Source organism: Dipteris shenzhenensis, chromosome 2 (assembly GCF_047967505.1).
Source record: "Dipteris shenzhenensis isolate YYH24624 ecotype China chromosome 2, Dip_SZ_1.0, whole genome shotgun sequence".
NCBI lineage: Eukaryota > Viridiplantae > Streptophyta > Polypodiopsida > Gleicheniales > Dipteridaceae > Dipteris > Dipteris shenzhenensis.
The window spans coordinates 47,306,383-47,319,157 of record NC_141597.1 but is presented as its reverse complement, the minus strand read 5'-3'; the positions used below and the strand labels follow the sequence as shown (position 1 = coordinate 47,319,157).

The 12,775-nt window shown below is 45.2% G+C and overlaps 1 protein-coding gene across 1 annotated transcript; it reads left to right on the top strand.

Moving 5' to 3' along the window:
• On the top strand, nt 1-11,780 carry LOC147904871 (uncharacterized). Its single transcript, XM_087392553.1, has 4 exons — nt 1-1,051; nt 1,140-1,216; nt 11,088-11,184; nt 11,300-11,780. Exons 1-4 carry the CDS (start codon nt 1-3, stop codon nt 11,407-11,409), a joined length of 1,335 nt encoding a protein of 444 aa, XP_087248679.1. The 3' UTR covers nt 11,410-11,780.
• Nucleotides 11,781-12,775: the final 995 nt, after the last annotated feature.

Genomic DNA, 12,775 nt, shown 5'->3' with positions numbered 1-12,775 from the left:
ATGTATTATCATCCGAAGAGACTACCCGCAAACGAAGATCGTATAGCTAGACAACGGCAGTACGAAGATGCACTGCGAGATAAGTTGAATTACGTCCACCAGCATGAGCATCTCATGCTCTATGCCGAATTCGAACAATCGAACGAACCCAGGACATGCCAAAGGTCGCTAACAGAAAAGTTTGAAGCCATAAGGGCACACAGAGATCAACTCTTGTGGGAGAGGAAGAGAAAGCTCATGCAACTGCTTGGGGAGGAAGATAATTCCCTCAACGAGGAGATGAAAACGGTCAGCATGAACTTAGCGGAAAGAAGAGCCTGGCTAGAAGCTCAAGCCAGAAATATGATGATAGAAAGACTAGAGAAAGACCAGAAATATGCACAAAATGAGCTTGAACGTGCATGCAGAGATAGCACTGAAGATGTTTGCAGACATAACTCAAAGTTGGCCGTCAGGAAGGCTTACGAAGAGAAGAGGCGACACAGACACGACGAAATGCCAAAAAGATTTCAGGAAGGGGAGGAATTTGAATGGGAGAGGCAAGATGAGTTGCAATGCCAAGACTTGGAGAGTGAGAAATATGGCAAACAAGAAGCGATCGACATACTGCAGAACCAGTGGGTTATGGTTCAAAGACTAAGAGAGGAGGAGAAGGCAGCTGTCGAAGAAGATATGAGGAATATGAACAGAAAATGGTTTGAGGAGGAAGAAGCTTTGAGGCTAAAACAGTTCGAACAAAGGCATCTGGATGGTCAAAAGGCCAAGGAAATATTGTTGCACAATCAACTGAATGGACGCAATGGCCCTGTTGGAGCGCAGGAGGAAAAGGAATATGATGCCCACATGGTCGCCATGGTAGCAGAAACAGAGGCAGAAGAAGAGAAGCAAAAAGAAGCTCTCAAAGAAGCTCAAAGAAAAGAAGCAAAAGGCTACGTGACTCAGCTGAAAGCAGCCATCGAAAGACAGAACTATGAAGATGAAGAGCTTGAGGCGATGATCAAGGCTGAAATGAATGAAGTGTGGGGCAAACAAGGTCCTGAAACTCAGAAAGGTATGCCTCAGTCGAAGCGCAGCTGTTAAATTGCTAGAAATCATTCAGGCTTGTCCTGCGCAAGATAACAGATGCTGTCTGCTGGCAGAGAATATGCAGAGGACTCACGATGATGCAAAGTTCTCCAAGCCTGATGCGCGCAAAAAGATGGAGGAAGCTAAAATGGTCAGCGTCGAAGCCTATAACCATCTTCTGCATTTGAAAATAACAGCTTACCTCCTTTCCGCGTTTTGGATTCGTCTGTACCAGACTTTATCTTTCTCCTTTATTTGGACTTATTTCAGAAAGTTTACAAGAAAACATGCAGGCATCACGCTTCACTAGAATTGATGAATTAATGGATTGAGCAGTGCTTCACGTAGACCTTAGGCACCTCTTCCAAAAAACTTAAGGGATAGAGGAGCGTGGCCACTTGCATGGAAGCACAGAGGATGACCCGTGTGGAATGGAGGTTTGGTATAGGTGAATGCATTGAGGGATTGTTGCCCTTGCATCTCAAGCCGAACCAGCCCTTGCCTATCAAGCCGCTGGTTCGGCTGAGAATTGAGGTGGGCAACAGGCACACCGTGTTTCTATTGTGAACCGGCCATTGAGGGTATTGGGTGAAATGGAGGCCATTGATATCCCAAGCGAAGAGAGGCGTGATTGAGGATGACCCTGTTCCATAGCGGAATGCCGGAGGTTCGTGGAGCTGCAGACCAAGCATGTGGCCGTGCTCTAAGAGGGGTTTGACAGGAGCCCCTGGATGCAAGTGCAGAAACTTTTCACGTCTTTCCCATGGAAGGAAAAGCAGGAGAAAGGTAAATATCATGCACATGATATAATTACTGCCAAAAACTAAAGAGGGTGTCTATATGGGGATGAGTTAATGACCAGGTTAGTCACATGTATTGCTCACTGGTCCGAGTGGTTTGCTGTCAATACTGAGGGTAGAGGTACAGGTAGGTGGCCTGCTTGGAGTGGCAAAGCTAAGATTTCGGATGAATGCTGTGTTGTATTGAGAGGACATTTGCTCGATGTCTTCAAGGCTACGATGGCTCTGAAAGAGACAGGAGGTCATGTGTGGTCTGTGGTAAACAATCAATGTATGGCTTGTGTGGTCATATTATGCCAGTTTTTATTTTTTACTGTTATTATGAATGGTATGGTACCATCTATAGCAGCAATATGTTCTCGCATGACCATGATGTGAGGATGCTAAAGATCACCTTAAGCAGTACCCTAGTCTACATTCTGGCTAACAGGGTCGTGCCTTAGATTCATTGAACCCCTTCTGGACTGGTGAAGGGCCTAAATAAGCAGGCAAACTGAAGGGTCGGCCTTGTTTATTGCACCTAAGAGGGCTGGCTATGCTTTTGACACATGAACACAGGCCCATTGTCTCTGTAAGGGGTCCCCCTTGTAGTTCTGAAGCTCCTTGACTGCAGCTAGGAGATATTTGCCCCATCAGAATTGATACCCCCTTGGGTAGCTGATCTTACTGCCCTCAAGTCCTTCAATATTGGTATGACACTTGCAAAATGGGTCTGTATTACGAGTCAATTGCATGCCTCTTCATTTTATGAGGACATGATCCCCAGGAAAGGCCTTACAATTGCATCCACTTATCTCATTCAAATAAGGCAAACTGGAAAATGCCTCCAGTCATGAGACTATAAATTGTGCCAGGAAGAATGAATTGCAGAAATGCAGGCGCTGAAAGATGAAATGCAGGAGGTATTTCAATGAGAATGCATCACAAACAAATGAATGCACCAAGGCGTGCAACTGTTTGAAAGCTGATACACAGCTCCTATAAACGTAGTGGACTCTTTGAATGCTTCAATGTTGCGGAGATTGCCCAATTGTTTGCAGGAGTAAAGGACGCTTTTGAAGTTTTGGATGCTGGAGAGCTATGCTTGGAGGAGGGGAATTTTAAACCCACAAAAGAAATCAAACTGCTGCTTTGAGAAATGAGCTGTGGCTCTTGAAAGCAGGGAGGCATGTGGAGAGCACCATGGTGAACACCATGCAATCACAGAGTGAAGATCAGTTGAAAGAAACCTGATCAACTTTTACAGCTACACAGACAAGACACATAGAGCCCAAATAAGTAAAATTTCTGGTTACGTGTGTCTTCCCAGAGCCTCTTGTTTGGAAGAATCTTCTGCTGGCTCTGTGTTGGGAAGAATAGGATTGGGCTGTGGAGGGCACATAGTGGCTAGGTGATGCTAGGAGGAAACATACTCCTATTATTCAGTTTGGATTTTCATGCCATTGCAGGTTTGCTCTGTGGTGAGCACAAGGTCAGTAGCTGACACCCGTGACAGAACAAACTCTTATTATTCCATCTGGGCCAGCAGAAGCCAGGCTGGTTGCTCTAACGAAAAGAGCTGCACTGAAGGTATAAAGGTTACATGATAGTGTGCGAAGAAAAAAAAGAGGCTTGCCAGAATGTTGATGGAAAATTGCATATCAGATATAAATAGCACTGAAAGGTATAAAGGTAACATGATAGTGTGTGAAAAAAATAAAAGAGGCTTGCCAGAATGGTGATGGGAAAATGCCTATCAGACATGAATAGCAATAAGCATGCGACCAGGGTTGACCATGCATATTGTGATCACTCTATCTCAGACCCGCCAATCTCTTCAAGCCTCATTCTTATGAGAATCTTCACACGCAGCCACTATCTCTCACTCAAGATGGTATCCCAGGAAATGATTGGTCTAAAGAGGACTGCAGGGAGGCAGACAATGTAAATCAAGGTACACGGAGGCTAGGAGGTGTTGCAGAAGGGTGGGCAGGAGAAAATTGAGGCAGTTTTGGAAGATCACAAAGACAGGATACTTTTGGGCTGCAAGTAGCAACCCAAGTAGAACCCTTTGCCCTTTCCAACCCTGGGGTGTGGAAAGCTGTGTCCACTCCTTTTATGATGCTATAGATCAGCTGATTAGCGCTGATCAACCTAGGCCTCAAGAATTTGATTTTAAACCCAGTAAGAAGATAAATATAAGCATGGTGCAATACCATGAGACTCTTCAAGCAGAATTCATCAAACATGGGGTGGTATCTTGGCTTCTGTTAGTATGGATCTCTTCAAGAAGGCTGCAATGCATAGTTACTTACCTCCTAGTCTAGCAATGTGATCGCCCATTCACAAATCAAGTGATCCATTGGAGCTCTCTAATGATATGACCATTGCTATCGATCATATTATGAACAACTTCTATAAAGTCGATATACATTAGGGCACTTTGGTTTACTAGACTTCTATAAAGTCGTTATACATTAGGGCACTTTGGGCTTTTTCCGAGAGGACAAATATGCTCAAAGAGGACCATCTACTTGTTACAACTCTATTGAGACTGATCAGGGCTTAGCCATGATTAGATAATCTAGGATTAAGGGTAAGATCTGGATAGATCAAGGGTTTAGGAATAGTGTAACCCATGGTTGGCTATGGCCTGAATCTTGTGGATAGAGCTGATCTAAGAAATGCAACGCTATTTTAGGAAAAGCAGGCTATTTGGGGCATGATAATAATAGAAGAAGCTAGGCTAGTCTAGGAAAAGTAGGCTTCCAAAGCTAGAGTCACATGGCAATAATAGAAGGATCTAGGAATATAACTACATGCCAAGGGCTCAAGTCTACGGGAAACATGGGAATGGTGATTCCCAAGACGTTGGATCTATTTGTGGGACTAGTAGCCTCGTGGAGGGGGAATGTGTGGGATGCATGACCTGATCCTCAAGCTGGCTAACTTGCACAGTGGTCTACACCTAAGGCTGGGGGGTGAGTTTGAAACTGTCAAGGTGGACTTCCACCCTCTTCGAATGCATGATGAAAGAGCACATTTTTTGTATGATGGCGGAGTGTATGGGCCCCCAGGGACTGGACATTTGGCTCACACCTGATGACTCAGCCATTTTTCAGCTTGGATTCTCTCTAGAGAGACCTAGCGTAAGCATGGGCATGGTAGTGATCATAGTGGGACTTGAGGTGCAGTTTAAGGTCTCTTTCATGATGCAGTGGGCTTTGAAGGTGGGAGTGACTCTGGTCATACCCTTGATCCAGCATCCTACGGACATGAACTACTCCCCCTCAAAGCCTCTGTCAAAGTCACAGAGATTCTAGATTCTTTTGTAGGCTCCTTCATATAAGCAAGCCCTGTTCACTCACGCCTCCTCCCCATGAGTTGGACCATAGTGAGTTGGAGCGTGCATGGGCTACATAATCGTGCACTTAGTCAGCCACAATACCTGATTCTTCACCAGGAGCTTTAGAGGGCAGTGGTAGGTCAGATTGCAGACTACATGTTTTTAGTGGCACATATTGGCCACAGCCACCATCTTCTGCCAGGCAGGGGCCCAGAGGTGTGGTCCCCTCCTATGGTAGGCCCGCATGGAGGAGTCTGCATTTCGGTGTCTCAGACAGTGGCCTCGGAGGTATTTGAGCAGGGGGGCTTAGGGCAGTTTGATTGGGTGTACAGGTGGGAGAGTCCAGGATTGGTATTCTAAACGTTTATGCACCAGCATGCAAGTAGCACCGCCCAGCTTTTTGGAGGAGACTAACAAACAACCTCCTAGATGTTGATTCTTGGAGGTGACTTCAATAACCTAGAATTTGGGGCAGGACAAGCAGGTAGGAGCCTCTTTTGTTGAGATGACATCAGTAGAGAGGGGCACGTGGGAGCGAATCATCTTTGTGTGGTCAGAGGCAGGGCCCCGTGGCAAGAGGTAGAGTTTACCACGACCTCTGACTACCTCCACTTCTCCTTTGGACAGAGGAGACATGATGGCCTGTTAGAGCGCATTGACAGAGGAGACATGACGGCCTGTTAGAGCGCATTGACAGATTCTATGTTGGGGACTAGGCTATGCTTAGGAGGGCTCTACCGGCATCCTAGCAAGCACGACAATGCCCGATCACTCCTCAATAGTGCTCCACTAGAGCTACCCCATCAGGGCCTTCCCCAGAAAGGCGTTCACATTCCAGATGCACTACCCCAGGAGGAGGAGATACAAAAGGCAGTAGCTTCAATTTGGTAGCAGCCTGAGGAGGATCCCAGGGAGGGTTGGTCTTGCCAAGGTGATCCTTAGGATTAGTGGTTGTATTCCCAGGCAGTGCGACGTAGATTTGCTCCGTAGGAGTGTGATCAAGCCTTGAGACGGGACCTTGCTTCCATAGGGAGACCTAGAGAGCACCTTGGGTTCCCAGTGGCTTAGAGACCATTTGGAGTGCTCGAGGTTGGAGCTGCACGACGCTGAGCTCAGATGGGCTGAATATTCTTACCATTCGACGAGGGCCAAACGGGTACAACAGGGAGGCAAGATGACCAAACAGTTCTTCTAGCTCACGGGGCCATGCTCAGCTGGGTCACAGCTCTAGCGGCTGCGTGATCCCCTGGGACAGATGCACACAGCCACAGGAGATCTTGGAGCTGACCATTGACTTCTATCGGCAATCGTTCCAGTCTGAGGCAGAGTGTCCCGTGACTGCAGTAGCTCGAGAGGTGGTTTGGGCACAGGTCGCGGCAGTAGTCCAAGTAGAGGCCCCTTTCATAGATAAGGAGCTCTAGGAAGCCCTGCAAGCCCTCCCTTCCAAGAAGTGCCCAGGAAAGGATGGACTGACCCCGTCTTCTTTCGTTGTTTTTGGGAGCACATCATCACCCCCCTTCGATTGGTGTGCCAGTTCTTTGATTCAAGTTCACTCCCTCAGTCCCTGAGTTGAGGTGGATTTGCTTGATCTCGAAAGGGGTGGATAGATCAGACATTCGTCAGTGGAGACCGATTACCCTATTGGACATTACATGCAAGATCTTGGCTAAGGTCTTGAGCTTGCAGTTGTTGCGGCCCCACCTTCGTGAGAAGGGTACTTGAAAGAGCATGGGATAAAGCATCACAAAACAGTGCCATACACGCCTCAGCATAATCCGATTGCAAAAAGGAAGAACAAGACTCTCATGGAGATGACACGGTGTATGCTGAAATTTAAGAGAATGTCGAAAGTATTTTGGGGTGAAGCAATTGTTACAGCCACATATATTTAGAATCGCTGCCCTACACCAGCATTGGTTGATAGAACACCTTTTGGGGCATTTTATGGGTACAAGCCCAAGGTGAATCACTTCAGAGTGTTTGTGTCTGTTGCATATGATTTGGTACCGGCTGAAAATCGATCCAAGCTTGATGATAAAAGCATTAAATGCATCTTTGTGGGGTATAGCACTGAAAGTCGAGGCTTTAGACTTTATGATCCAACCACAAGGAAAGTAATCATAAGCAGGCATATTTTGTTTGTAGAGCATGATAGCATTAAACATCATTCAGTTTGAGGATGATGCTGATTTGGGCTCTCCAGTTGGTGTTCCCTCTACCTCTCAGCTCCAGCAGGGTTGCCATATGTTGAGGGTTCTTTTCCCTCAAATGTTTCAAATTTGCAGCCAACTCATGGGGAGGGACAGCCCAATATTTGGAAGCGTTATCAGTGCCGTGCAAGGATGTTACTCTAGATGCTATTCCCAGTGGGACAGCTGAGAATTCAGTTCCTAGATGGGCTAGGTTGACACTTGCAGATGCTAAAGAACAGCCTATATTGGGGAGAACCAGAGCCACTCAAAATGCTAACAACAAGGTGAATTTTTCTCTCATGACCCAAGTGATGAAAGCTGAAATTGAGCCTCAGCGCTTTGAGGATGCTCAGGGCAATCTAGCGTGGTAGAAAGCCATGGAAGCTGAGATTGGATCCATTCAAAAGAATGCTACATGGGACTTGGTTGATGCGCCCATTAGCAAGAATGTGGTTGGCACAAAATGGATCTACAAAATAAAGTATCATGCAGATGGTACAGTTGAGAAGTACAAAGCCCGTTTAGTAGCCAAGGGGTGTGCACAAGAAGAGGGGATAGATTAGGAGGAGACTTTTGATCTGGTGGCCAAGATGACTACCATTTGCTCTGCCATCTCTCTTGCTGCATTTTATGGTTGGTCTGTGTACCAGAAGGATGTCAAGACCGCCTTCCTCAATGGGGATCTCAAGGAGGAGGTCTATGTGCATCAGCCCCAGGGTTTTGTTGTTCAGGGACAAGAGCACAAGGTATTCAAGCTTAGGAAAGCCTTGTATGGACTGAAGCAAGCGCCTCATGCATGGTATCATAAGATACATCAACTCTTGTTGTCCCAGGGCTTTGTGAACAATCGCACGCCAAATTTATATGTCCTACAACAGAAATCAGATTTGGTCTTGCTGGTATATTGATGATAGCATATTGACTAGCAATAATTCTCAGCAAATTGCAGCAGTTCAGTTCGTTCTTTGTCAGACATTTGACATGACAGATCTGGGCCTCTTACACTATTGTCTTGGCATTGAATTTTGGCAAACCCAAGGGGGGATTTCTATGTCACAGACCAAATATGCCAAGGGGTTGTTGCATAAATTTAAGATGGAGAATAGTAAGCCTGTGGCCACTCCATTGGAAAAGGACTCAAGCTGAGTAAGCATGATGAGGCTGAAAAGTTTGATGGTACTTTGTACAGGCAGCTGGTTGGTAGTTTGATTTACTTAAGCTCTACGCGGCCAAACATTGCCTATGCCACAGGGCTTCAATCTCAATTCATGCATTGTCCCACACTCACGCATTGGAATGTAGTGAAGAGGGTACTCCGTTATGTACATGGTACACTTACATATGGGCTGCATTATGCTCCATATGGTGACATTTCTCTGAGTGGCTTTATAGACTCAGATTGGTTAGGGGACATAGATGATCTTAGGTCCACTTCCGAGTATTGCTTCTCATTGGGCTCATCATGTATCTCATGGCTCAGTAAGAAGTAAGACCAAGCATCTCTCTCCAGTAGTGAAGCAGAGTACAAAGCTGCGAATTCAGCCACTATGGAATGTATGTGGTTGAGAAAACTTTTGCATGACTTGCATCATGCTCAGGATGGTGACGCAACTCAGATCTTCTATGACAACCAGAGTTGCATTGCTATTGGAAACAATCATGTATTTCATGCTCGCATGAAACACATTGAGAATCAATATCATTATGTGTGGGATTGTTCCACTGAGGACAATGTGGCCGATATCTTTACTAAAAGCCTCTGAACGCCTCTTTTCACACGACATCGACATGGCTTGTGGATACGAGACATACAAACAATGTCAAGGGGTTGTAAAATGACATTGTTTTCTTTTGTACTCCCATAGGTTTGCTATATCCACATGTGGATGAATTTGTGCAACCATGATACTTTAGGTACTTTAGGTACTACTGAGACTAGACCCTAGAGTACTTCAGCCATATCATTGAGGGGGGATTTCTAGAGATATCTACAATGATATGGTGTTGTAGGCCATAAGTCAACTATATGGTTGACCAACACTTGGGTACTATATATACCAAGTACTTGTATTGTTTCATTCGAACATTTCAGTTGGAGTTCACTTGTGTTCACTTCTTGTTCTCTTGTGTACACAACTCTTTTCCATTCTGGTTCCTACAGGTCTCACCCCAGGCAGAGAGCCCTGAAAGTTGCTTCTCCATAGAGGTATCCTCAAGAACATCCCCGCATAGGTGAACAATGGCAGAAGTCCCATAGATGGATCTTCTCGGAGGCCCCTCTCATGGGGAAAGGCTCCTCGTTGATGCGGAGTCTTTATAGGGTATGGCGGACGTTATCGGAGGGACTTGTTCATGCTAGCCCCTCGTGCAGGAAAGAGTTTGAGAGATAGCCGCTTATCTGGCACCCTGAGATCATAGATGTAGAACGTCACATGCTGGACAAAGCACACACATTACGAGTAGCAGAGGATAGGACGCAGGCATTGGCTCACCTGAGAGGAGTAGCTACCAAGATGACAGAGATTGATGCAACGATCCCGAACTCATGGTGGAAGGGGCTACGTAGTCATTGAACACCCCAATGTTGGTCCGGTCAGTGCTAGCAAAAAGGAGTTCCCCTCAGTATGCGCTTCTTTCGGGACTCCCTTGGCTCCCACCGTCGCAGGTTCTATAGAGTAGGCCAGAAGGCCGCTTGTAGGCCTAGATGAATAGAGACCCAAGGGAGGAGGAGCTCTTGGATGGTTTGGAGTGGTGGAGCACATTGATCCGGTCTCAGTCTTATCAGGCCGGAGGGAGTAGTCTGGCGTCTTTGTCTCTAGGAGGGGCAGCCCCTTCGTGATCTTTAGTGGGACCCATGAGAGTGATTCTGGTCGGCACGTGTGGGATTCTCAGACATGGTGGAGGAGGTACCCTTCTTCTCTTACACGACATGCATTGGACACAGTATTTAGCTGGAGGTAGCGGCTTGGACACCTTCGAGAGCACAACACTGGTTTTTGAGCAAGATGTCCCATGGGAGGTCATCTCCCGTTTTCGGCCACGTCTGTGGGCCAGCCTCAGGCCGCGGAAGTTCTCCTATTTCTTCTAGATGGTGGCACATGGCGGCTTTCCCATTGGCCCTTGGCTGGAGCATATGTGAGTGTATGGCCGTTACTCGAGATCCCACGTCCTATTCTTTCTTTTGCAAAAAAATCCATAATCTTGAGGCTGCTATAATAGCATATCCCTTTAATAGACCATACATCTCGGCATCCCATACCATTTCTAGGTAGATCCATCAAAATGTTCGTATTGAAATACGTCTTTTAGCGATTTACCTTTAGTAAGAGCCGTACCAATTTGGTAACCTTAGCTAAAAGCAAATTTAGATACTAAAATTCACGTAAATTGTAAATGTAATTTTTGGAAAGATTTCTAAAGAAGAAAAGATTTTGGAAAATGTGTCCCACTGGGATGCTAGATGTCACAGGTAGCAGAACTCAAAGTGGTGAGCTATCTGATTGGTGCGTTGACCACATGCACACTGGTTTTTCACCTTATGAACTCTTGTGTGGTAGATGTAAAACACGGACAAGGGTCCAAGCCTTTATAATGTTACAGACCACTGCTCAACTCATGGTTTTACATTTCCATAATAGTTAACAATGGGCTGCTAATATCTGACATCCTCTATTCCTTTTTATTCGGGTGACTTTTCTTGGACAGTCAAAGCAAGAAATTATAGATGCCTTAGAAGGGAACATGAGGGCTGGAAAGGCCGCAGAACTCGTCAATCAAGAAATGAAGAGAATGGATCTTGAAGGTTAGGCCTCTCTTGTGTGTTCTCAATTCCGTATTCAACGTATAGGGGATAAAACTGTATCACAACTACTGGTATCATAGATTATTATCACTTTAAACACTGGCTGTTTACTCAGGTACCAAGGTTGCAGAGAAGAAAAATGAAACAAAGCCAAAGCAGACACTTACAGCATTGCCATATCCTGAGCCTTGGTATGGGAGAAAGGCTGTGAAATGGTGCGAGTAAAAGAGTCTGAAAACAGTTTTCTTTTACATTGTTGTGAAAGAAAATAGGCTTTGCTTTAAGCTTGAAAGGGAGTATCTAACATAACGTAAAACCCAAGTTTAATGATTCCTATGTTGACATTGTTTATCTAGCAAAATTCCAATTAGCTCTGTATGTGATTTTAGTTTGCTAAAGTTCCATTCAGCTTGGTAACTACTTCATGCACATTGCAGTAAGTGAGAGATATAGAATGTGCCCCCAGTACATATGTTGTAAGCTCTACAGTGTGTATCCTTTAGACAGGTGAGTTCGTTTTCAGAACACCATTCAGAGTTGAGATCTGTATCGCAAAATAGAGATGAGATCTTGCCAACTGCAATTATTGCGGCATGTGTCTTTGAAATTGCAAATTTACTCGAGGCTACTTCTTAAAACAGTTTTGAAGGTCTGCTCAATAGACTTCAAGACATCCAGTTTGTCTAGCTTTTCCTGGAAGCTACAAAAAGTAATAGTCTAGAAGCAGAATGCTTGCTGGATAAAGTAACCAGAATACTACTAAATGACAACCATGATTTGAAAAAGATGACTAGACTAGGGGAGGATTGGTCTCAAGGTTCTCATCCTCCACATCACTCTTGAGATTACTCCAAAGCGCTTCCTATTTCTGCCTTGGCACTCTTGGATTGAGGTGATTTAGGTTGAGACCAAAGTGTCAAGTTCACCCCTACACAAGGTGGCCTCCGCTTTATTTCTGCATTGATTTTAAAAAAAATTTGATTTGCCTTAGATGTTCCTCATGCTGTTGAAGAAGTTTTTGTGCATGCATCTGCAGCATATGTTGAGTTTGTGTCTCCAGAGCAACTTTTGTTGTGCCAAGGCTGTATTGTCTTCCCAAAATGGCTGCATTGACTCCTAGGAGAGTTGGCTGGGCTGGCATCAATTCGATTTTCTTCTATTGTAATATTTGAATTTCTTGCTGTGAGGCAGTCTGCAGCTCCCCCTTTTTGTCAGCTAGTGGCCCTTGTTTCTATGTTCTGTCTTTCCAAATCCATCTCATGATCTCGAAGCTGCAGCAAGAGTTCATCCTTTGCTTGAATGTAGGGTGTATGTACAAGAACTTTTTGTGGATTTCGTTTGGTGCATATGATAGCATCCAGAACTGAAAAGAAAACTTGAAAAAAATCAGAGTACTATATGCGTGTGTGAGCACAGTGACTATGTAGTAGAAGCCTGTACAATGTGTACATAATGTGCATTTCTCCCTCTTAAGTTGTGGGTCATCCTTAAAGTTTGCCTTTGGGAATAAAACCCAAAAGATAGGCCGAAGGGAAGAGGAAGAAAATATGCATAAAGTAAAGTCCACCTGGATCAAAGACTGGTCGATCAC

Excerpts from the sequence above, each read along its gene's own strand:
- LOC147904871 (XM_087392553.1), top strand. The coding sequence starts at position 1 with ATGTATTATCATCCGAAGAGACTACCCGCAAACGAAGATCGTATAGCT. Across the intron at positions 1,052-1,139 it reads AGGTCCTGAAACTCAGAAAG|AGAATATGCAGAGGACTCAC; the intron begins GTATGCCTCAGT and ends GTCTGCTGGCAG. Across the intron at positions 11,185-11,299 it reads GAAGAGAATGGATCTTGAAG|GTACCAAGGTTGCAGAGAAG; the intron begins GTTAGGCCTCTC and ends CTGTTTACTCAG.